Raw genomic sequence first — 25,686 nt, 5'->3', positions numbered from 1 at the left:
GTAAAAGCTATATAAATAAAATTACAATAGTTAGCATAAAGGACGGAAAGGGCCAGAGGTACTTCACTACTAGGCAAGCTAACGTATTTAGTAATGTTAGCATTTCACATATAACACAACTCGAGTACATTTTACGCCGGTGGGGGCTTGAATCTGCCGAGATGCTGTTGCGCATGCGCAAGGCCATACCCAACATGGCTGTTGTGTAAAGGGATTAAACTTCCTATCTCGCAAGGGCGACTACTTCCGGTCGGAGCACTTTCAACGTAACACCCAGTTCCGTTGTTGAGATTCTCACGTGTCGCACAGAGCCAGGGTTAGAGAAGTGGCAGGAGGTGAAGAGAGCGGAAACTGTGGTTGCAGGATGCCGCGGCTCGCAGATCTGGATCTGATCGGAACCATTGGAGAGGAGGAAGATGTGCCCGAGGAGCCCGAGTCCGATTCTGGTGGAGAGGAGGTGAGGAGGGTGGAATAGGGTGGCACGGGCTGAAAGAGAAGCATTTGAAGTACAGAAGCGTAGCATGGCAACTCGTCCTATGTTGTGAGTTTTATTTCTAGGTAATCCTGATTAAAAGCCACCAGCGACCAGCGTGTAGGTGCGGCGGCGGCGACGGGGGGTGTGCCTGTGTATGCGTGTGTATGTGCGCATGCGTGAGTGCTGTGTATGCGTATGGCTGTGATGTGCGCATGCGTGAATGTTGGTGCGCGTGCAAGCAGCTGAATCCAGCCGGGGAGAAGCGCGTGACAGTTTTTTGTCCGTCATTCCCCCGTGTCAGCTCGCTATAAGTCTCCAGCCTGGACGCATCCTTCGGATGCGAATTTCCAGGCGAGACCTAAAAAGGATGGTATTGAGTGTGCCAAAATGTCGTTTTCAGTAATTCAGTTAATTCAAGCATTTTCATTCATCCAGTTGTCATTTTCTCATCAAGTTGAAATGGCACAGAGATAGATAGTCCTCTGTACTTCCAAGTGGAAATGGCAGTGATAAAAACAGCTCTGATGATGCACCTCAGGCACGGGGCTGACAGTTATTATTCACACAGCTCTGATGATGCACCTCACGCACGGGTTCAAAGCTGTTATTATTCACACAGCTCTGATGATGCACCTCACGCACGGGGCTGACAGTTATTATTCACGCAGCTCTAACGACGCCCCTCAGGCACGGACTCACAGCTGTTATTATTCACACAGCTCTGATGATGCATCTCTGGCACGGGCTCACAGCTGTTATTATTCACACAGCTCTGATGATGCACCTCAGGCACGGGCTTACAGCTGTTATTATTCACACAGCTCTGATGATGCACCTCACGCACGGGGCTGACAGTTATTATTCACACAGCTCTAACGACGCGCCTCAGGCACGGACTCACAGCTGTTATTATTCACACAGCTCTGATGATGCATCTCTGGCACGGGCTCACAGCTGTTATTATTCACACAGCTCTGATGATGCATGCTTGGCATGGGCTTACAGCTGTTATTATTCACACAGCTCTGATGATGCACCTCACGCACAAGGCTGACACAGTTATTATTCACACAGCTCTGATGATGCACCTCAGCACGGGGCTCACAGCTGTTATTATTCACACAGCTCTGATGATGCACCTCATGCACAACCTCACATTTGTAATTATTCACACACAGTGATGACCCCGGGGGCAGCCTGCACCTTCCTACGCTACTGTCTCTGCATATCACAAAAAGTCTGGTAATGGGCAAACTGTCCTGGTTGGCATGACATGAGGAAGTCTGGTAATGGGCAAACTGTCCTGGTTGGCATGACATGAGTAGGGAAATTTTAAGGAAAAAAATGCAAAATTCATTTTCACAACCTCTTCCTTGAACTTTGCCAAGCAAACTATTTTAAAAAGACCCATGAAGACGCCCGCCTGATTTTTCCACTATGTGCTAGCAACATATGGGGGAAAGACTTAAACGAAGGGCCACAGCTAAAGTGCACTCATTGGATTCAAAACAGAGTTGGTAGGATTCTGGCATCGGACACATTTACACTTTTTAAATCCGCACCAGGGACACAAACATCCAACAATATCCAGTTTGCTGTGAGAATAAGGCATCATTTTCCTTTCGAATATTGAGCAATTTAAATGTTACTGCAAGCAAAATGATGGGGGAACATACATGTACTGTATGCAGCCTATGCAGTAAAATCAGAAACATTGACCGTAGTAATTCCCACTAATTCCCCCACAGCAAGTTATCAGTTGCTTCCATTACAAATCCAGATTGCACTTTAACTTCATTTTAAAACACATCAGCACTGCAATATGGTGGCTTGTGAACAGGTAGGTGTACAGTAGCCATAGCTGCCAAAGTTTGAGATTGCTATGTGTGACATTTTCATAATTTCAGTGTAATTATGAGTGACATTTCAACATCTATGAGTGACATTTTCTCATCAGCAAAATTAAGCAATGAAGACGAGGGGAACATATTAATATCATCACAGTATCCACGTCACAATATCAACTGCTTATTAAAAAATTGTCTTACCATCATCTAGGTGAGGCATACGTCAAGTGCATTATGACGATCCCCTGGACAACTTCAGAGGTAGCAGATTGGTTGTCGGGCTCTCATAACATTGTTAACTAAATCTGTCCTTGCACTTTTTGGCGCTCCATAAACTGCAGGCATGCTCGGGCCGCCAGCCACCGCGGGAGGCCGTAGCAATTAGAGTTTGACCCCCGGCCCTCCTCCAGTGATAGTCGCGCAGGCCTTGGCACTGTCCTCCCACTGTGCATGAAGACGACCCCCTGGACAACTTCAGAGTTTGAGGTAGCAGATTGGTTGTCGGGCTCTCATAACACTGTTTACCAAATCTGCCCTTGAACTTTATGGTGCTCCACAAATTGCAGGCAGGCGGGGGCCGTGGGAATTAGAGTTTGCCCCCACGGCCTTCCTCCAGTGATCGCCCAGGCCTGGGCACTGTCCTGTTACTGACTCTTGCCGATCCCCACCCAGTGCCATGCTGCAGAAATGAGACAGTCCTGGGGGCCCTGATTAACTCGCAAGCAGCCCCACTGTGTGAGGGACTTAGACGATGCCCACACTTTTTCAAAACAGAGGCCACAGGCTTATATTACAACTCCAAGGGAGGCGTGCAGCTGCATATTTAGATGGCTGCAACCGCAGGCGATGAAGACTCGGGGGAAAGATAGACCTGCCACTGATCCAAAGAGCTGGCTGAGATGAGGTGGGAGCACGGAATAGGAGAGGACCAACTTCTAGAGTTCGTGAGCCGGAGAGCCCCTTTCTGAGACCTTGCTTGAAAGGGGGAGGATCAGACTGGCAGGCTAGGACCTCGCAGTGGTGAGGGGACAGACGGCGGCAGCTGAGGACGGCACCGTTGACACTGAGAGGTGGGAAGGAGAACAGGCCCAAACTGCACTAATGCATCACCAGTGCAGATCAGACTGCGATGGAGGAACGGCCCGGAGAACGCGTCGGCCCTGCTGAAGGTGGGAACAGTCATGGGCGCGGGCCGAGACACAGGCTGAGCGTCCTGTTGCTAATAGTGCATTGAGGGTTGGATTGACCCCTACTGCGCTGCTGTTTTGCCTGAGCGGGTTTCCTCGGGGACAGAGAGACGATCCTGGCACAAAGGGCTTTGGCCTGGCCAGAGAGTTCCGGGCGGGGCCGCCCACTAACAGACTGTCTGTCCTGGCGGCTCCTGTGTCACCGACTCCCTTCCGTCGGCCGCAGAAAAATATTGAATTTTCTCCTCAATAACAGCTAAGAAGCACGTGGCAGACCGGGTCGGAAAGAGCCCGCGGCTGATGGCGCCATGATTATATTAAAGCTCCCTCCGGCCAATATTATATGCCTGCTACGCCAGGAGTGCCCACAAAATTGCCTGCTCCCTTCAGCTCGAAAAACATACTCCTCGCGCTCGGCGGCACTGAGACGTGCGCACGCAATTACAACAAGCAAACATCTAAAATGGCAGAGCAAAACGGTAATCATGATGTGCCCCAGCCCACCACTGAAGAACATAAACCCAAAGCTAAGAGAACAGGACTTACTCTGGCCGCATACTGTAGTGATGTAATGCGTGGACAGGGCAACGAATGAAGAGTAAAACGGTTCATACTGTTTATCGTGGTGTAGTATCTCCGACTCACTAGTAAAAGAAACAAGAAGCCGTGAGCGTGCACACTCCCGAACTTCCTGTTTTGGGATGTGCACGCTCACGGCTGTCGTGGGGCGGGACTTCCGTCTTTACGAGAAGCCCGCGCCCACGGAGTGGATGGCCAGAGGACCGGTGGCAGCTGAGGCCGCTGATGCGGTAAGTGGGCCATAGTGGGGTGCGCGGTGTGTGTCTTTGTGACTGTGTGTGTGTGCGTGCGTGCGTGCGTCTGTCTGCGCGTCTGTCTGTGTGTGTCTGTGTGTATGCCTGTGCCTGCAAGGCATTATGGGCTGCGCCGCATATTAAATGAGCGGCTCTCCCGCTGCTCCGGGGAGAGCCACGCTGGCGCTTCGCCGCTTCCTGGGCCATAGATGGGGGGTCTCTGTGTGTAGGTGCGGCGGCGACGGGGGTATGTGTGCCCGTGTATGGATGTGTATGTGCGCATGCGTGAGTGCTGTGTATGCGTGTAGCAGTTGTGCGCATGCGTGAATGTTGGTGCGCGTGCAAGCGGCGGCGACGGGGGTATGTGTGCCCGTGTATGGATGTGTATGTGCGCATGCGTGAGTGCTGTGTATGCGTGTAGCAGTTGTGCGCATGCGTGAATGTTGACGCGCGTGCACGCAGCTCAATCCAGCCGCTCGTCACAGTTTCGTGTCCCTCATTCCCCCGTGTCAGACGACTATAAGTCTCCAGCCTGGACGCATCCTTCGGATGCGATGTCCAGGCGAGACCTAATAAAGTGTTGGATTCAGGTACAAAAGTCAACCAAAGATTTTACTGAGTAACCACTGGTATGAAATCCTGAAGAAGGCTTTGCTGAAACGCGTTGGTATTCTACAAACATTACCAGTGTTTCCATAAATACGACTTGAAATATTTCTCAGCCTAATATTCTGTATATAGACCATCATGTGCCTTACAGAATGTTTCTGACCATATTGTATATAGAATTTAAGCTAATATGGCCTCAGGTTATACTATTGTGATTGAATATGTGATTCACAATAAGTATCTATATGTATTTATGAATATTTACATATTTTGTTTATTTAAAAAAATCTCATCAATAAATAAAGAGTATTATTTTTATAAATATGTTTACACGTTAGTTCTAATGATTTGCACCATATTTTCGTGTTTCTAAAGTCTATATGCTTGTCTAATAGTATCCAGTACTGTGCCCGGTACAATTTTGTTTTCAAAAGAATAATCCCAGACCATTACTGCTACCCCGCTGGCATCAGTGCGGCCCCCGGACACACCACAGACTATACTTTGGGGCCCTTGGGCCGATATTTGTGAGTACCCATGCTCTAGCTGATGTCACAGGAGTAGGTTTGCTCTGAGGCTTGGAACAAACTCAAGTGGCCTATTTTTGATAAGTTGACATACAGTGAATTTGGACAATATGCGTTCTCCCTTTTTTACCTTTGGAAGATGAACTGAAGCTTAAGTCAGTTTGCTTCATCCTGCATTGTCAAATAAGCTGTGTAACCTCTAGTCCTCCTTGGTAGGGAACTAAAAAAAACCGACACCAGTGATACAACCCATAGTTCCTGCACTAGGGAAGAGTATATGTAATATGGCCTCTGAAAAATGCTTAATCGACATGTTAGCACCGGTTTTAACGGTAAAAAGCATTTATTTGAGACTAATTACCGACATCATATCGACTACTGTCAAGTGCAAGAGGTCTGTATCCATTCCAGATTTTCAGAATAGCAACATAAAATAATAAATAAACATTAAATGAATTTAAATGGGAATGGGTTACATACTCAGCATTTAGCCTAAAAAGTGTGCCTAGACCTGTCTGTCTGATTTACGCTGACAGTCACAGGGCTGAATTATCCTTTCGATTACAAGGGTTGCACCCCAGGATCCTCATTCTTGAGAGGTACCCTCAGAGTCTAGAGACGATCTCAGTAAACAAAGACACGGCCCACGCATACAACGTCCCCAGGGTGATGTCTTAATGACCAGAGACACAGAAGCACAACAAGTATTTTACCAGGAGACCTTTAAACGGACACATACGCGTTTGTTCTGTGATTTGAAACATAATGTACGTTTGTTTTCTTTTTCAAGAAATTGGAACTTAGCTCAGCAACTTTTATAAGCCCTGCACTTAATTATTAAAAGCCCGAATTAAAGCGGTTTGAAGACCTCAGCGTGTGCTCAGGGCGCTGCCCGGAGCATTGTGCCTCAATCTGTACCGGAGGCATGTGAACACTTCCGACTGAGTCTTCAGTATTACTACATACATGTTTAATAAGAATTTAGTGCTCTGTTACGCACTGCAGCTCACACCAGAGTAAGGGCCCTCTACCACAGGTGTTTGTGATGAATGAAAGACAGCCGACCTGTCAGGCGCCTTTATTACCTGCAGCAAGGAGCTGCAAACGGACACTTTCTGCAAAAAGAAATGTTGGTCAATGGAAGTATACGTTTTTAAGACGAAAAAGGTTGTGAGTAGGGGCGTGCAAAATGTTAATTAAATGAGCACGGTTTTGCACGGGTCTCAATGATTGCTGGCCTGTGCTAGGTTAGCTGAGTGTGAACGTTTTCCTCCATCTGTCCTCGACTATGTCTCACGACTGTAGCTGGTATTGAAAAGGGTGCCTCGCATCGGCATACACGAATGTGGGTACGCATGGATAGCTGCTCCTCGGCCGCGCCTAAACACTCACCAGACAAAGGTGAGGAAAACTACAAGCCATAAAGCACTTACAGGCACATGCATCATTGTTGGCTTTTGCGATTTCTTAATTGCGATTTTTAAGGAATCGCAATTAAGAAATCGCAAAAGCCTATGCATGAAGAAATCGTGGAAAAATTTGCGATTTCTTAAAATTCCTTAATTGCGACTCGCAAATTGTGAATCGCAATTAAGGAATACCTCCCCATTCATTCCTATGGGCCTAGAGGCCCATAGGAATGAATGGGAAGACATTCTCAATTTGAGATTAGCAATTAGCGAATCGCAAATTGAGTATGCGATTTCAAGGGTGCAGGGGTGTCCAAAGGACACCCTGTTGCAACCCTGAAATCAATCTGTGCACATATGTTGCGCACACACATGCCCTAAGGGCATGTGTGTGCACAACATGAAACTTTGAAAAATGCACAAAAGTTTTCGCAAATTTCCATGAGGTTCAACCTCATGGTAATTTGCTCCCCCTAAGTGCGAAGTCGCTATTTTTTAAAGTTTCATGCATTGCATTTAAGAAATCGCAAAATGCGATTCCTTAAATACACTTGCAATTTGAGAATTCGCAAATATTTGCGAATTCTCAAATTGCGAGTGCCTTCACCCTTCATGCATACCAAAACCTGATTTTGCGATCGCAAACGGTCGATTTTTGCGAATCACACCGTTTGCGATCGCAAAAAGCTTTGATATATGTGCCAGTTAGCGCCAGAAGCAGTGTCCTCGAGAAAGACTTACCTTTGTAAAACACTTTTCAAACTTTCCATATTTTTTGTAGTTGGTGAGAGCAAAGCTTCATGATTTCGTAGTCGCCAGTTGCAACACACCAAAATGTAGAGGAATAACCTATTCTGGGATCAAAATGTGTAATATAAATCAATAAGCCCCTTTCAAGGTCCTTTTGAGCAACAAACGCAAGATCTAAGGAGAATTCTGCGCACAAATCCAATTGCAAAGTCCTCGGGGAGACACGCTGCCTATAAAACACATCCTAAATCACCCAAATGTACAGAAAGCTTTGAAACGTGGCAGAGATGGCACTATCTACAAAACACGTATTTGTGCAGTGAAAACCACAACGCTCTCTCCAACGGCTCCATGAAGATGCTGCATCAACAAACACTATTCAGAGTCTTCAGGACATTGCAGGGAGCACAGAATCACTCAATATTACCCAGAAAGACACACAACCTTCAAAATACCAGGCTCTATGTAATCTGGCATGCAATGCAAAATACTCAGAAACAGTGATCCTGTGTTAGAAGTTGGAAATGTTTCTTGCCTCCTAGAATTGGGTTCAGAATGGAATGCGGTTCGATATGCAGAAGGGGTGCGCTGAAAGGTGTCCCTGTTAGGCTACTGTAGTTCATTAGCTAAACGTAAAAAATGTACCAACATCAACTACTCATTGTAGGAGGTAAATCCTTCGGATATGGAAAGGCCCTTTATGAATGTAAACAAAATTCTTGCTGAAGAGTAGGCAGTGGTCCAGGGAATCACTGGCAACTGTTAAACACATTTTTAAAAGTCAGGAAAACTTTTTGGGGATGCATCTGTAGCCCGTTTGCTTTAATGAGAACAGTCTGTAGTAAAAATAAAAGTTTAAAAAAACACTGAATGTTTGGTAAGCAGGTAAAAAGAAAGGCGCTCCACAAATATCAGGGTCAATTAAATATTGCAGGTCTCCACCGGTGCTCAAAGGGGAAGAAGGGTTGGTTACCAAACAACCCCAACACAATCCACAAAAGCAGTTAACATTAACAAAACTTCCCTCCCCGAGCACTCAAAAGACAATAAATTAGTTAGTTTCCATATGTTTATTCTTCTTCCTGTACTATTTGAACGAGTTAGCTCTTTCAAATCGTTTAGAGATTTCAGGACATTCGTATCTGTATTCTATTGTGGAAGTAGTCTTGCTCTACGACTTTGCATTCAAGCCTATATTTATTTTGCATGAGATATATGTGTGTTACTACTCTTCGATTGAGGATGTTTGAGGGCCATTAACATCTTTAGATTGTGTTTACTGCTGTTAGTGTCCTGTTCTGCAATTATGTGCTGGAGCCATTCGGTGAGATCCACAATAATGAGCAGAATAATTATGAGCCGCTAACTCCTGGGAGAGTTAAGGCTTTTAACACCTTCTCGCCTAATCTCACAGGCAAATAAAAATAAACATGCCCAATGTCCAGGTCTGCTCATGAGATTTATAGCAATATCCCAAAGGAGCTGAACTGTGCTTGTGTCCAGCTTCAGAGAAAGCATCCAACCAAGGGCGTGAATACAACTGGTCCAGGCCCTCATCGGATGCAGTTATGTCCCCATCCCAGCCTAAACTGATAGGTCAATCCTGCTGGAATTAATTTGTACGATTGAAAAAGGACCGGTAATTACTGGGACATGTGTTTTTTGATACTGTAAACGGTGGGATCCACATGTAGCCCTCTTTACTGGGGTGGTGAGGGGATGGGGGGGGGGGGGCGTAGTAGTACTATTTATCGCAAGTGATACATTTTGAATCGCCAGGGAATTGGATTTCATGCTTTCATTTTCCAAACTAAACCCAGAGGCTTCGAGATTTTGTTCAGTTGTCACATTTTTGGGAAAAAACAATAGCCTTTCATTGAGTCATGTAAATTATGATATATAACAACCCAAAATGGCATAGAAAATCTTGAGTAATTTATCATAAATACAGTCACATACATTGAAAAGTGTGTTCAGAATAGAAATAAAAAGTAAGTTAGAAGGTTTTTAAGTTGGTACATTAAATGTCAATACTTTGACCTACTTCTGCATTAACTGTAATATACTTGGTCTCTATATCAACACCACAACTCAATTGTATATTTACAACAACCATAATCGTATCTATAAGCCTAAAGCTAGTGCTAACACATTAAATCCTTTACTAATCCTATTGCTACTCCCAGAATTATGCGTAATCCCTAGTTTTACCCTAAGCATAAACCCACTGCTGGAGTTGGCGCTTTCTGAAGGGTCATTCCCAAACTTTTGCCTATACCCTGCTGTTTTCTGAACACATTTTTGCTGGCATTTAGCCACGCACTTTACCACTGCTGGCCAGTGCTAAAGTGCACATGCTCTCTCCAGTAAAGATAGCAAAAGTATCGAATTGCCACTTTTCATTTAGTTGTAAGTCCGTAGTAAAGTGGCACTACACGTACTTAGCGCCTGTAAGTTAAAAATGCCACTAGTGGGCCTGCAGTACTGATTGTGCCATCCACTTACTTAGCCCTTTAAACAAGTCTCAGGGCTGCCATTGCAGACTGTGTGTGCAGTTTTAAACTGCCATTTCGACCTCACAAATTAAACTGTTATCAGCAGATCTGGGATGAGGAAACTACAGAGAATACAAGTATTTGGGATACAGCATGCAGGAATCAGGGGTTCCAATATATATATATATATATATATATATATATATATATATATATATATATATATATATATATATATATATATATATATATATATATATATATATATATATATATATATATATATATATATATATATATATATATATATATATATATATATATATATATATATATATATATATATATATATATATATATATATATATATATATATATATACATTATTCAAAGATGTAATTCTGATCCCTGTGTGCAGACGGATTTACACATGGATCGGACAATAGTCATTAACTCGTGGTGAGCAACCAACCTACGTAAAAGTTTGTATATGTATTGTATTTGGTGTAATGGTAGATGTCATTGTGGCGACATCTGTGTAATGGTTTGTTAACGTAGTAGATTTAAGTTAGTGGGGCTGCACCTGTCAAATATGTTAGTTGTACAGGCTGTAGGTATAAACAACAGACACACACCGTCATATAGAAACGCACAAATTCAATACTCACAACAAAAAATAAAGTCATAATAACATGACCTATCAGCCACTTTTTATACAATACAAGTGGTAAATTATTGTTTGTATAAGTACACACTATATTTTATATAAACAAATGATACAAACTCTCTATCCCCTGCTTTCCAGAAACACAATCATTCACCTCACAAATGCACCATACTAACTGCAGGTGACATATTGGCTGAAATAGGCAAACTATTTGACCAATGAAGAGATGCCGGTGTAGTGACCATAGCAACTTTGTGCATGCCTGGAAGATAAAGCTGGAGGATGCCATGTGCCACGACCACCCTAAATATGAATCACTCTCAGTCGTTATTTGTAATACACAACTGTGCCTTGTGGGTTGCGTCAGATCAGTTAAAGAATTTTAATAGAATTGCCAGCGTCAAAAGGTAAAAATTTGAAACCAATTTTTGTTTACTAAAACATCAATGATGATAGTTAATCACAGCATAGAGTATCTATCAATCAATCAATCAGTAGATTTGTAGAGCGCTACTTGTCGCCAATGAGGGTATCCAGACGCAGGCATCTTAGAGATACAGGAAGCAGTAAGGGAAGCGATGGAGAGTCTCTTAACTCAGGGGAATATTTAGGTATTTCTTTATTAAGTGGACAAAACAGGATTCCTGGTACACTTGTTAATCTAGGAGCTGCCTCGGACTGTACAAAAACCACAGGGAAGTCTACAAGGGATTCAAGGAACTATGTGCTACTGTTCGGCAGCTAAGGTTTCAAGCAGCATTATCTGCGGTGCTTCTCCTACGTGGTCATGGGTGTGTGGGAATGTAGTTGCACATTAAAGGTGCCCAGCAGGTTTCCTCCTGTTTGAAGAACAGTGATTTCAGCGATATTGTAGCAAAGGATTTTTAAAAACTGCAGACAAGGTAATGTACACATCTGTTTTTTACCTGTGCACAGGTAGGTTTCGTAACAATCACTGTTTTACATTGTTTTACTGCCAAACAACCCATATAAATTTGTTTAAGAAGAAATCAAGATTTTATACCTCGGTCATAGAGTTTATGTCATCTTTTAACACAACACCCAGGTAAAGATCACTGGATAACGTGAAAGGCTGGGTAGGAAAAAAAGGTTTTTGCAACTCTCTTCTAACTCCATGAGTCAACTCCATGAGGCAAGTCCTTGAGTCAAGTCCACTAGTCAAGTCCACAAGTCAACTCTACGAGTCAACTCTACGAGTCAACTCTACGAGTCAACTCCACGAGTCAACACTACAAGTCAACTATACGAGTCAACACCAGTAGTCAACTCCACAAGTCACATCCTTGAGTCAAATCCACGAGTCAACTCCATGAGTCAACTTTGTGACTCAACTCCACGAGTCAACTCTACAAGTCAACTCTACGAATCAACTCCAGTAGTCAAAAACTCCACGAGACACATCCTTCAGTCTCTACGAGTCAACTCTACAAGTCAAGTCTACGTGTCAACTCCAGTTGTCAACTCCACGAGTCACATCCTTGAGTCAACTGCACGAGTCAACTCCATGAGTCAACTCTACGAGTCAACTCCATGAGTCAATTCCATTACAGTTAGCTCCATGAGTTAACATGGACATGTGCTCCAGTGGGAGAAAATAACACTTCTACAGAGCTCCCTCCCTCTCATCTTTGTAGTTATTATTCACAGTCCAGTGGCACTAGTTAACTAATTAAATCCCTCCATAATTCTCTCCAAATCTACTGATTGAATGACTACAGCATGTAATGACTCTATTTCACTTATAAGGTGAAGAGTATGTGACTTGGTCTCACAGTTCAAGAGGACATCAATAACCGCCTTGGCGCTAAATCACTGTGAGGGCCTTTATTGATATGCATATAACCACCGCCCTCCTTGAATAAGGGATTATTCCAACAGCAGGTATGTACGCCAGACCCCCGTACAACATTTAAGAACTGTTAATGTGAAGACAACACTTAAACACTAAGTTGGCCTTGTTAACAACAATTTTGTTTTTAAAGCTCATGTCTCCTAAAACTGAGTAAAGGTTTTTAAAACGAAATGGAGGAAAGATGTAGATCCTCTCTTGAACATGTGTTTGCTAGCCCTATGGCCCTCAGCTAGACATGCCTCGGGGTCAGCACAAAACAGGGCCAGCTAGCTTTCTGTGAAGCCGGCATGAGAAATGTCTTCAGCTTGATTGTAGGAGCTGCTTGTTCTTCTCATAAATGTGCTTTTATGAAGCACAAAGACCATATGAGCAGTTCTGTTCATTTGTAAGTCGAGGCACTAAAGTGTGCAGTTTGTATAGATTATGAAGGTTACCTTTCAAGTGGTAAAACCTGACATTGTTATTAATGAAAACAATTTGAGATCTGGATCCAAATGGCTTCTGTCTGCCCTATGTGCATGTTCTATTTTTTAGATGCCAGAAGCATAAATCCTGAACAGGACAGTGATGGAAGGCAACACTCAATGCGAATGACAGGAACCCTACTTAATGAGCAGTGCGTATTAAGTGTATGACCAGGAAGGACAGATGCGCCACCTGCTTTTTAGAATATTCGCATAAGATACATTTGCATAAGATGGATCAGAATAACAGTCTCTTACATGGCCAGGGTCTATCCTGCAAAAAAGATATGCTTCCCCCCCCTCAGATCTCGGTGGGACAGCCCTGACCTGGCTGTCCTATTTCATACATATCAAGAGTTGTCGAAGACTGAACGCCTAGCTATTAGGAATTGTGATTAGTAACAGAGATGGCGCACTTTGCTTTTAGTTCAATGCAGCAATGTGAATCTAACACATACGATTTCAAAGGCTATCAATATTGCAGAGAGAAAGTGCATCTGGGAGTTTGAGGACCTGCTAAATTACAGAAGGAATCTCTAAAAATCTTCAAAAATTCATGTAGAGCACTTTACTGCAGGGAGCAGTTCAGAGGTGTTACACAATCTTAACTTTAACTACATAGACTTCAGTATATACCTTAGACTTTGCTATCAAATCCTTTCATTACACAAACTTACACTATCATTACAAAAAAGCATACATTTCTCAATAACACGGTCTATTTATCATCTGTGCACCTACAGCTGACATCACAACAATGTAAGACGGTTTGGGTGGAGGCCCTGTTTCCATGCCATGCCCTATTCTGTGTAAACTTGCTGTGCTACTCTATGAAATGCACTCCATTGTCTCCCATTTAGAATATGTGTATATACATTTATCTGATGAGGATATCATAAATATCTGGAGTCGTCCAGGCCCTTGTTCTTCGTCATTGTACAGCCCTGCTTGGAGCAATCAGCATCACAATTCTTACTAAAGCAGCACTCGCAGAACAAATGGACCTGTGCACACATGTGTCAAAATATCACACATAGCCTTCCTACTCTGAAAATGCCTACTGTGGAAATTTCATTGGACCAACAAAATATTAGTCTGCATATTCCTTTGTCTTCCAATACAATTAAAAAAATAGATTTATCCAAATTGATCACAATCCACTACTTGAAACTATAAAGAGTATTACCGTAGAAACACTTTTGCACAACCAAATAGTTGTCCATCACAAACAGCATAATATGCAGTAAAAAGAAAGAACAACGTGCAACGCCGCTTAATCAGTTCAATAGGGAAATCCCAAAAATATCATAAAAATTTGCTGCACTATATTTTGTAGTCAAGAATAACATGGACAATAATAATGCTGTCCTACCTCAATAAGGAAGTCACCCGTCCTCAAGCCAGCCTGCCATGCTACCCCGCCTTCATCCACCGATTCCAGGTACTGCAGGGCCGGGAAGGCCGGAGTTGGGGTAAATTCTTCAATTGGTGTATCAGCTTTAGAAACAAAGAACAGCACACATTTATAAGTTTGACAAACACATCCCATTGCCAATGAAAATGAAATGGTATGTGTTGGGGGTATGTCATGCTGCTATAAACATGAAATGCTATGTACGTATTCTGACCTTTGAACTAGTCAAACTAAAGCAGTTGTAAAAATGAAGGGTGTAATATTTTTCACAGACAGGCAGCGCGAAATGTGTCTTTAAAATGTCTGGAACTAAAAATACCCACTCTGCTAATTAAGAAAGCCACTGCATATGTAAGTTCAAAAAGGACAAACAAACAATTGTGTTTACTAACCTAAATTTACTTTTGAGGGGTGGGGCCTGGAAGACCAAGATGGCACACTTGCTCGTTTGTGTTACCGCCTGGCTCCCTCAAATGAGTGACCTTCTGGGTGCTGGGGTGCCCCTCGCATAGCCCAAACGGTGCTGTGGGTGCCTACCTGTTCCCCAGAGTAGTGGACGCCATGATATTCCCTGTGGTGTGGCAGTTTCTGAGAACCCGGAAAACAATGCAGACGTACTGCACTCAAGAAAAGACGGCAGCTCGGGCTGACGACTGTGCCCGGAGTGGACTCTGCGGGTCTTGGGTGCTACTGCTGGGGCCCTAGAGAACTGATGAGGGGGGCCCATCGGGAAGTGAGAAGCCTGTGGCCATTCTGTATGACCTGCTGGGGCTAGTGGGAGCCCCACCCCATGACACTGCGATTGGGGATGCTGACACGCAGGTGGAACAGCCGAGGACACCGTGCACATTCTTGTGCTGCAGCTGTGGCCCCCGACATGGGGTACTCACTGCTCATGTGCTAGAACTAGATACTGGGATATCCACTGCCGCACAAGACCCTGCTGGAGGCACCTCATACGTGCAACGAGTGTGCCAACAACTGCTGCGGCAAGTTGGGGGGAGACCCCTATTGGGGGACCCTGCCATTTTTTCATGCCTTCTGGAATGAAGCCCTCTTATTACCCGCTGGAGATCTAGATATTAAGGGCAAGACTGCAGAAGATCCCAAAATTGTGTAGGTAGCTAAATCTGCATCATTTACCCTCTGACCACGGAGGAACTGACTGCTTGTGCTTTCCTCTGTGACAGTTCCGCAAGGCAACTGTGTCAGGTCTTCCCTCAGTAACTGTCCTTACGGCTCTGTAAGTGAGAGTGAGAAGGAGTGAGCCCTACTAGGGCCGATGGGCGAATGATCGCCTGCAGCAACCGAGGAAAACACTCGATACAGCTGCAGGCATGATGTGTCACAAATACACTCCCCCATGGGAAGAGCGAGAGGCATTATGGGATGAGAACCTCGAGACGCAATCCCACACAGGTGAGATAACACCTCAGTAATACTGCAGACCATCCAGGACTCCAAGACGGCGCTGGAGACAAAAATTGGAGCAGTTGTGGTTGACATGACCCTGTCGTGACAGGATCTCTGAGATTGCGTAGACCGGGGCTGGAAGACACAATACAAGAGCACACTTCTGAAGTAGCTTGTCTAGTCAAGACTTTTAAAACTCTTTATGACTGAGAGGAGGACTCCAAAATCAGGGATCGTTGCAATAATCTCTGCTTTATCAGGTTCCAGGAGGGACCCGAGGGCTCATCACAGAAACATTTCTGGAGCAGTAGATCTGGTCCTGGTTGTATGCTGCTCACCTATCCCCCTGGTTTATAATTGAGAGAGCCCACATGACACTAGCACACAAGCCTCCACGTGGAACCCCGCCGCACCCTATGGTAATGAAATTCTTGTACTATAGAGACAGGGATGCCACCCAGAGAGAGCTGAGGGTGAATGGTCAATTTCTGCATCAGTCAGGACGCATTATGACTTTCCAATTACACCTGCCAATCACATTGGAAATCCTATGATCAAGTTATACAGAAACTCTGGAACATGATCCTTCAATATATGCTACTCTACCCACATGGTTGTGGGTGCTTCATGAATCTCAGTCACAGTTCTTTGACACTACAGAGGAAGCAAGGACCTGCCTAACAGAACAGCGACTTCTAGCGCCGAATCAGATTCCGAAATGGCAGATACCTAATCTCACGAAGCCACAGGGAGGGAACCGGAGAGACCTACAGAGGTGAGGCGTAAAACGTGCCAAGCAGCGACAATAGGGCTCATATGCCACACGAGGCCTCCACGGAGTAAGACAGGTCCTCCACGGAGTCAGACTGGGACCACCAGAAGTGAGACTATATTATTGATTGAGAACCCCGCGATTACACACACCGATGAAAAGTGATTAACATTCAGACCAAAGCCCTACAACAATGGAAGCCTCTGCCTGTGACCACACTGCACTTCTAAACCTATGCATGTCAGCATCACTGAATCCTACAGATGCACGTCTTTCACATCACACCTTAAGCAGAGCCTGTGAAGGGAAAACTGACTTTACCGCTTTACTACATCTATCCCATGTACATTCTGTTTCTTTTTGGGGGTTCGGGTGACAGGGCCTTCTATGAAAGGGGAAGTATAGGGAGGGGGAGAGTTGAAGGGTTGGGGTTTGTTTTGTTTGTTTTGCTCATTCTAGATCTTTACCTGCTCTCAGCAACATGCTCACACTCCACACACTCATGCAACAACCCCACCAAATCCCTTGCACGGGCCTTGCCTTTATGACTTTACCAACAATGCTGGACTTACACATATGCTCCTATCCTGCACCATGGTCATCCATTGCTATCACCATGCACTCCTTCAGGGTAATGAAGGGAAATGTCAGTTGGCTATTGGACCACATTAGGAGTTGGACAGTACTACAATTTGCACATCGACAAAACTCAGGCGATTCTAATGTTACAAGATTCTTACCTTCAGGGCACTAACTGCCCCCTCTTAGCCCATTGGGGTTATGGCAGAGTGTTGAATGCACTAGCTTGCCCCATACCAATGCCCTTTAGGGAATTTATAATTACCTTACCGCATTGGGTGCGGATCATAGGGGGACACTGTAACAATATCATGCTGACTGAGACTCCCAAAGGACAAGGTATTGACTATTGGATTGGCCAAACAGCTTAGAACTTAGCGATGGATGAAGTATATGGACCCTGATTGCTGGAGATATACGTAGGCATCAGCGACGCACGGTTCCCTATCCTGCATTGATCATCTACTACTCCTGGCCCCCGACCTCATGTTCATGACTGTCTTTCACATTCTTCCTCTAGGGATATATGACCATGCCCCCATAACTGCACATTTAGGTGCCGCCCCCAAATGGTGAAAGGCCCACATTGCGTCGCAATGCATGGTTCCTGACTGATGAGTAATTTCCCCCGTACCTGGCTATAGGACTGTGCACTTTTTTCCTGCTAACTAGAGGTAAAGAGTTTGTGCTCGCTCCTTCAAACATGATAAAATTGATCTGCACCTGATTGGCACAGTTAATTTTCTTTTAAGTCCCTAGTGTGATGTACTTCAGTTACCCATGGCCTGTAAATGAAATGCTACTATTGGGCCTGCAGTGCTTACTGTGCCACTCAATACAGTAGCTCTTCAAAACAAGTCTCAGACCTGCCAGTGCAACCTGTAGCAATTTTTAAATTGCCATCGTGAGCTGGAAAAATCAGACATTTGGCAGGCCTAAACCTTCCTCTTTAATACTTATGTTACACCCTCAGGTAGGCTGTAACAGTTCCTAGGACAAAATGCATGGTATTTAAAACATAGGGCATGTGTACTTACGTTTTACATGTCCTGGAAGAAAAAAACCCCTACAGTAATTTTCATTTTGGTAAAGCTTATCTCTCCTACTGTCTAACACACTCAGTTACCTTAATTAATGGGAGCAGATAGAGGCATGCTAATTACATCCAAATGAATTGTAATTCAAACTCTTTTGTAATGGCAAAGATTTTAAGTCCCAATTCTGAAAATGTAACTTTTAGAAAGTTAGCATTTTCTTATCCTAACCATTTGTGCCTCCTGCCAGTGTCCTGGGTCACATGACTGAAAAAGCTCAGCTGTTGCAGTTTGTGTACTCCTCCAAGACCATGACACAAAGGTGACTAATTGTTGGTATGATAGGCCATCCTGCCGGGAAGGCTGGGGCCAGAGCTCTGTTCTTCCTCACTTGCACTTCTAAAGGTTTGCTTCCAGCACAACTAGGTACTTAACCACTGGCTTAACGAAAATTGAGGAGGCCTCTCTGCAAGGTACATAGAGGGGCCCCCTCCGAGCTCAAACCAGTGCTCTATGGCCAGAGTGTAGGGCCGAGGGGGCACCCAGGAGCTTGGGGTCCCATCGCACCGCGGGGGTGCGGGGGCCTGTGTTACGCCCTTGAACTTGACACTGGCCTTTTGTCACCCCGGTCCAACACCCTTGGATGGCATGAGTCTGAGTCCCTCTCAAGTTGAAAAGGTGAAATCTGGACGTTTGTGCTTCACTGCTGAATACAGGCCCATTCGTGCTGATACTCTGCCGCCTGTGATGACCACCAATGCGTAGCTCTGATGAATACCTTCTCTTCGTGATCCAGTGACCGCCGGTGATGACTGGCAACACGAGATCTGTACTCCGCTCTACATCAATGACAGTGACAGCCCTGTTCTTGCCAACGCGAAGCTACAGCAACAACCGTCCACAACTGCAACACGGCTCTTCCCGCTACAGCAATGGCAGTCCCCGCTGCCTGCCCTGCTATTCGCACTACAGCAGCAACCATCCACAACACCTCACGGCCTACTACACCACAACATGAACTCTTTGCACATAGCTCAGATGGTAATTTTTCATCAGTACTAACCTTGTACCTGTATCTGACCTGCACTCTATCACAGTTGGACTGAATTGGTTACTTTTCCCCAGTCTACTGCTACCAGATGACCTCGTGTGGTGCTTTGCGCTTTTGATGGTATTTACCCTAAAATCTTTCTAATTGGAAATCTCTGGTTGATTGAATGTTTGTCATTCTGATGCCATAATATGGATGGAAGTTGCACTTTACTCTGTGAAGAAAAATGATCCCAGGTGGCTCTGACACTTGAGAATCATCTACTTCTACAGGAATGTTCAGGCTAGGAAAAAGAAAAGAGGCCTATGCCACTCAAAATGCTTTGGGACTTTCCTTCAGTCTGTCAGGCATTGTAGATGCCATAAAAGGGACATACTAATGGTGCATGTTGTTTAAGGGCCAGAACTCTTCCTGGATCAGTAAGCAGTTCAGTATGCCGAGCAGCTCTAAGAAGAGCCATTGGCCAGACATTGTTTACTTTGGTAAAATGAAACAATTACTCCCAAAGCATGTATGACTGCCCTGGGTCTTACACAATTGATTATGGTCCAGTTAGTTAATCACCAAACCTTTTCTCTATGTCTTTTTGCACAGCAGAAAACGTATAAAGATATAATTATAACCGCACAGCAACAAAACAGCTTGCATCTCATTTTTACAGGTTGTGCCCCTGTGATGGCCTGTTTTCGATTCAGATACTCATGTAGACTCTCAGCATTCCATTTGTTCAGTCATTCTTATCATTGCAATTCCTGCCATGCTGTGTTTGCTGTAAGCGCTCCAGAGGAACATAGCTGTTAGCTAAGGCTGACTAGTGCACAACGCCAGGGCAAATGCCTCTGCAAAGGAGGACCTCAGAAGCCGTGTTGCGGGGCAGCAAGAAGCCGGTTGTGTAGACAGGAGGATGTAGTTTGAGGCAAACAAGTAGCATGCTTCTTTACTACAAGATGAATGTAAGAAACGTGCCTTTTCTGAATGGTCACATGGGACTGTTCAACTGTCACTGGACCCTATTTTTGTTGGTTTTACTACTCTGTACTGCGATAGTGCCAATAGATGTCACACTGTGTGTGCTCTATCCCTGAAATATTACTGTGAAAATAGCATAACCCATTCGGTATATTTAACTTTCCAGTGAGGTCATTGTATGTTGCACCAGTGTTTCTGACGTCGAATTTCATATGTGGACTTCAGATATTATTAACAACACCAAACATACATAACATACATAACAAGATCACCCGCAGAGACAGCACCAACGGAGCAGGAGGAGGAATCGCCATCATCCACAGGAACACTCTGAGTCTCGACCAACACAGACGACACCCTCAGCACCGCCGAACACCTGCACTGCCAAATCCACACCGACCCCAACACCACCCTCAGAGGAACCCTCATCTACAGACCCCAGGACCACGACCACAGTTCAGTGACTACATCGACGACTTCGTCAGCACACACGCCCTCGGCTACACGGACTACATCCTCCTCAGGGACCTGAACTTCCACCTCGAGAACAACGACACCAACTCCACCACCCTAATCGACAACCTAGAAAACCTCGGACTCAGACAACTCATCACAACACCCACCCACTCTGCCAGTCACACGCTTGACCCCATCTTCTCCGCAAACCCCCACATCTCCTTCAACCACACCACGGCCCTCCACTGGACCAACCATCGCTGCATCCTCTTCACCTTCAAGAAACCCACCACACACCACCGCACACCACCGCACCCAACAGATGCCTCTCCACTGCTGGGGCAAAGTCAGTGAAGACCAGCTAACCACCACCCTCGCCCAGAGCCCACCCGCCGATCCCACAAACCCCGACACCGCCGCTCTCAACTTCAGACAGTGGAGCAATGACTGCGCCAACACCCTCGCCCCGATCAAGAAACCCTCCAACAGTCACACCAACAAGAAAGCCAGCTGGTTTACTGAAGACCTACGGGCCTCCAAGTAAACTTGCTGAAAGCTCGAGAAGATCTGACTCTGTGAACAAACACCAGACACCTACGCAGCCCACAAGAACGCCACCCACAGACACCATTACCTCATCAGATCCGCCAAAAGGGCCTCTTCAAAAACCGCTTAGACAACTACGTGCCCCACAACAAAGAGCTCTTCAACATCGTGAAGGAGCTCTCCAACCCCAGCTCCAACACCAACGACGACCCACCCTCGCAAGACCTGTGCCACTCATTGGACACCTTCTTCCACCGCAAGATCACAGACATCCACGACAGCTTCAACGCCACAACCGCCCTGACAACCACTGAGACCTCCACCCCCACGACCACCATCCGCACCAATTGCCTGCTCTCCTGGACCAACATCAACGACGACAACACCATCAAGATCATGAACACCATCCACTCCGGATCTCTGTCAGACCAATGCCCACATCACATCTTCAACAAAGCCAGCACATCCATTGCATCCTATCTCCGGAAAGTCATCAACACCTGAACAGCCGACTGAAGGCTCAAACGCATCCAGAACGCCTCTGCATGCCTGATCCTGGCCATCCCTCGCTGCAGCCACATCACACCCCACCTGAGAGACCTGCACTGGCTCCAGGTCAACAAGTGGATAGCCTACAAGCTCCTCACCTACGCACACAAGGCACTTCACAACACCGGACTAAAGTACCTCAACAGATGACTCAGCTTTTACACCCCCACCCGCCAGCTCCGCTCCGCCCACCTCGCCCTCGCCACATCCCCCCACTTCCAGTGAGGTCATTGTATGTTGCACCCACTGTGTCCCCACCCAAACATTTCCTCACCACTGATAAAAAATAATGCATCTTGGCTGAACTTCATCCCAGTTACAGAGCGTGAAGTCCTCAACATCATCACCAAGCTTAAACCCTCCTCTCATACCCTGAACCCTCTTCCCACTAACCTTGTACAAAGATTTACAGCATATCATTGCTCCGTATTGGACCACTATCATCTACCCTTCCTTGGTCACAGGGTGTGTTCCTTTTTCCCTCGAGCTTGCGCAAATCACTCCTACCCTCAAAAATGCTACTGCCAACCCCACCGACCTTCACAATCTGCATCCTATCTCTAATCTTCCTCTTCTATCCAAGGCCCTTGAAAAATGTGCCTTGCTCCAACTGGACAAGCACATTGACTCTTTTTGCCTTATGGACACATTTAAGTAAGGCTTTAGAAAGGTCTGCAGTACAGAAACTGCTATGCTCAACATTGAATTGAATTGTATTGAATTGAATGTGGGTTTATAGAGCGCGTAGTAACCCGGAAGCATCCCAGCGCTAAAACCAAGACAGCAGAGTCAGAGGTGGTGACAGGGAAGACAGGGGGGTTAGGGGAAGAGGTGGGTTTTCAGGAGTTTCCGGAATCGGAGATGGCAAGGTTCGCTCCTGAGTTTGAGGGGAAGGGCGTTCCACAGTTTGGCTGTGTTAACTGAGAATCGCCGAACTCCTGTGCGTGCCTTTTTAACTCTGGGAACTGTGATTAGACGTTCATGATCTGAGCGGAGTGGCCTATTAGCTTTGTAGGGCACGACTAGGTTTTTGAGGATGGGGGGCCCTTGTCCTGAAGTAGTTTATGTGCCAAACAAAGGGATTTAAACGTTATCCTTTCTCGTATTGGGAGCCAGTGCAGCAGTTTCAGCGCTGGTTTGGCTGATGATCTGTTGATTACATCCATCACTCCCTTAACATTTGGGAGGCTTCCCTTCTCATTCTTCTTGACCTGTCCGTGGCTTTCAATACCGTTAACCACTCCGCCTTACTCAACACCCTCAAAAAAGTACGTTTTGGCTTCAATGGTCTAGTAGTCAAATGGTTCACCTCCTTCTTTCAGCACAGAACCCAACAAATAAAAATCAGCAATTGCCTCTCTAAACCTATTCCTGTCTCCCTAAGTGTGACCCAGGGTTCTATTCTCTCTCCCTCCCTATTTAACCTCTTCCTAGAACCCCCTCACCCTCATTCTCAAGCAATCAGGAATCAAATACCACCTCTATGCTGACAATACCCAGCTGTACTACAGGATCAAATCCCAAGGCGACATTCTGCACTTCAATGATACCCTGAATAAGATTCAACACTGGTTCCAGCACAATCACCTTAAGCTCTACCCTCATTCCCTTCGTTCCTAAAAATAATCGGTTCCCCATCCAACTCTGGATCTCTGGTCTTAAAGCTCTCAACTGCTCTTTGTCCACTTCTAATTCAGTTAAATCACTCGGAATAAGCATTGACCACAACCTTAGCCTTTCTCCCCACATAAAAAATACGTCCAAAGGTGCTCGCTTCACTCTACACCACCTCAAGAAAGTTAAACCCTTCATTCCTGCTGATGACTACAAATTAGTTGTTCAATCACTAGTACTTTCCAGATTGGACTACGGTAATGCCATTCTCTCTGGAACACCGAAAGCCCACTTAGCACCAATCAAATCTGTCCTTAACCTTGCGGCAAGGTTTATTCGGATTGCAACCGGTGAGATGTCTCGCCCATTCTCAAAGATCTCAAATGGCTCCCCATTGAAGGCAGATACACCTGCATTACGCATAAAGCCTTGCATCATCACACCCCATTGTTTCTATCAGACAAACTCCACAAAGCGTGCTGCACTAGAGAAAGGAGGAGCACAAATACACTTGTGCTAGTACCGTCCTTAATAAACAAGAAAGCTACACAGTCTCGCCCTTTCTCCGGAAATGCTCCCACTATTTGGAACTCCCGCCCCAAAGATATACGTTGCAATCCCTCCTACCGCAACTTCAAAAAAGATCTCAAGCGGCACCTTTTAAACAAAATCTGGGGTCCTTAATTCTGCCACCAAACAGGGGTTCACATCCTGCCCATGATGCTGCCATTTTCTTACCACTTTAGACCTGCCCTACTTCCCCCCTCTTCTGTTCCTAACATATACTTCCACCCTCCCTCTACTAGTACTCTTATACTCACTGCCTACTCCCGCATGTAATCACCTCTCCCATCACCCGCCTTACTGCTTCCCTACCTCCACACTGTCACCCCCTCATCTCTGACCACCCACGCTAGCTTAACTATTAATTACAGGGTTCGGTCTAAATGTACGCCTAATTTTCTTGTTCATGTAAGAATGGTCCTTTGCATATTGTTTCTATTGTCTAGCATATTACCTTTTCACACTAATGTAATTTTGCAATTTGTTCTCGACAGTTGTAAGCGCTCTGATACCTTTGGGCCTAGCCAGCGCTATATAAAACTGTTTAAATAAATTAATTTCCTTACTCTACATGCAACTACACCAGCCTTGCAATTTCCATTGACGCAATGTGTTATTTGGAAGATATATTTCTAATAGTTGCAAGGGAGAATGTTTTGGGTAATGTGATGCAGCCTTAATTTCTTTACTGTGTTCATTCAAACTCCTCTTGAAAACCTTTTTACTAAAATTGACTAAAGCTTTTGTCCAGTGGTTAATTTGAACTGTTGATTACAGGTGAGGTCTCATTTTTTAATACAAGCATTCATTATTTCACAATAGACTTAAAGGGCCAGATGCATTAAAGGGTTTTGCCCATTCTGTGTCTATGGAAAATGTGTTCATGCATATGGCCCTCTGATCCAGAGCAAGAGAGAGAGAGAGAAAAACGCAGAAACGGGAACGAAGGTGGAAGGGGAAGATGACGGGACAGTGACAAAGTTACTTCGCAAGGTTGGAATGAACCTGCAAAAGTCAGATCTTTATGCAGGCAGGGAGTGTATGATGTGTTTGATGGTGACTTTAAAGCAGTGCACAATTTGAGCCAATGGTTGCCGTTGGGGGCTTCAGGCATTCATTTTTTATGACCAGCACTTATTGTCCCTCTGCAGGCATTTACTTAGTGCAAGAGAGGAAAAACAAACTAAACGGAGAGACAAAGAATGAGAAAGAGTGAAAACACATCACAAACAGAGAAGGCCGGAACCAGCAAAAGTGAGATAAAGTGACAGGAGTGTATGGAGGTCGCTTAAAAAGGTCTGAGGTGGATTCCAGACTATGCAGCTTTAGTACACCGCATGTCCATGCTACTATAGGCCTCTGAGGGATGTGTGACGGAACAACGCTAGCTATTAGAACGCGTGCAGTTACATCGGAGTCGTGATAACGACTGCGAAGTTACCACGCTGTGCAATTACAACGCAAGTCTTTACATCGACTTGCGCTAGATGGCGTGCTAACATTAAAAAAGTGTAATTTACTATTCCAACTCTAGTCCACTTAACAGTAGGGAAGGTGTTGGGATAGTAAACTACACTATTTGTAATGTTAGCACGCTATCTAGCGCAAGT

The 25,686-nt window shown here is 45.1% G+C and overlaps 1 protein-coding gene across 1 annotated transcript in view; it reads right to left on the bottom strand.

The window, feature by feature from the left end:
- Positions 1–25,686, bottom strand: part of LOC147729256 (SH3 and multiple ankyrin repeat domains protein 2-like) — a 2,641,300-nt gene that overhangs the window by 51,686 nt on the left and 2,563,928 nt on the right. Inside the window, exon 19 of the mRNA XM_086959557.1 lies at positions 14,488–14,612. Coding sequence (XP_086815683.1) covers positions 14,488–14,612 — 125 coding nt within the window. The remainder of the gene's footprint in view (positions 1–14,487; positions 14,613–25,686) is intronic.

The sequence above is a fragment of the Lissotriton vulgaris genome, chromosome 2_2 (genome assembly GCF_964263255.1).
Source record: "Lissotriton vulgaris chromosome 2_2, aLisVul1.2, whole genome shotgun sequence".
NCBI classification, from domain to species: domain Eukaryota; kingdom Metazoa; phylum Chordata; class Amphibia; order Caudata; family Salamandridae; genus Lissotriton; species Lissotriton vulgaris.
Note: the sequence above shows the minus strand (reverse complement) of the source record. Positions and strands in the feature narration are given on the sequence as shown.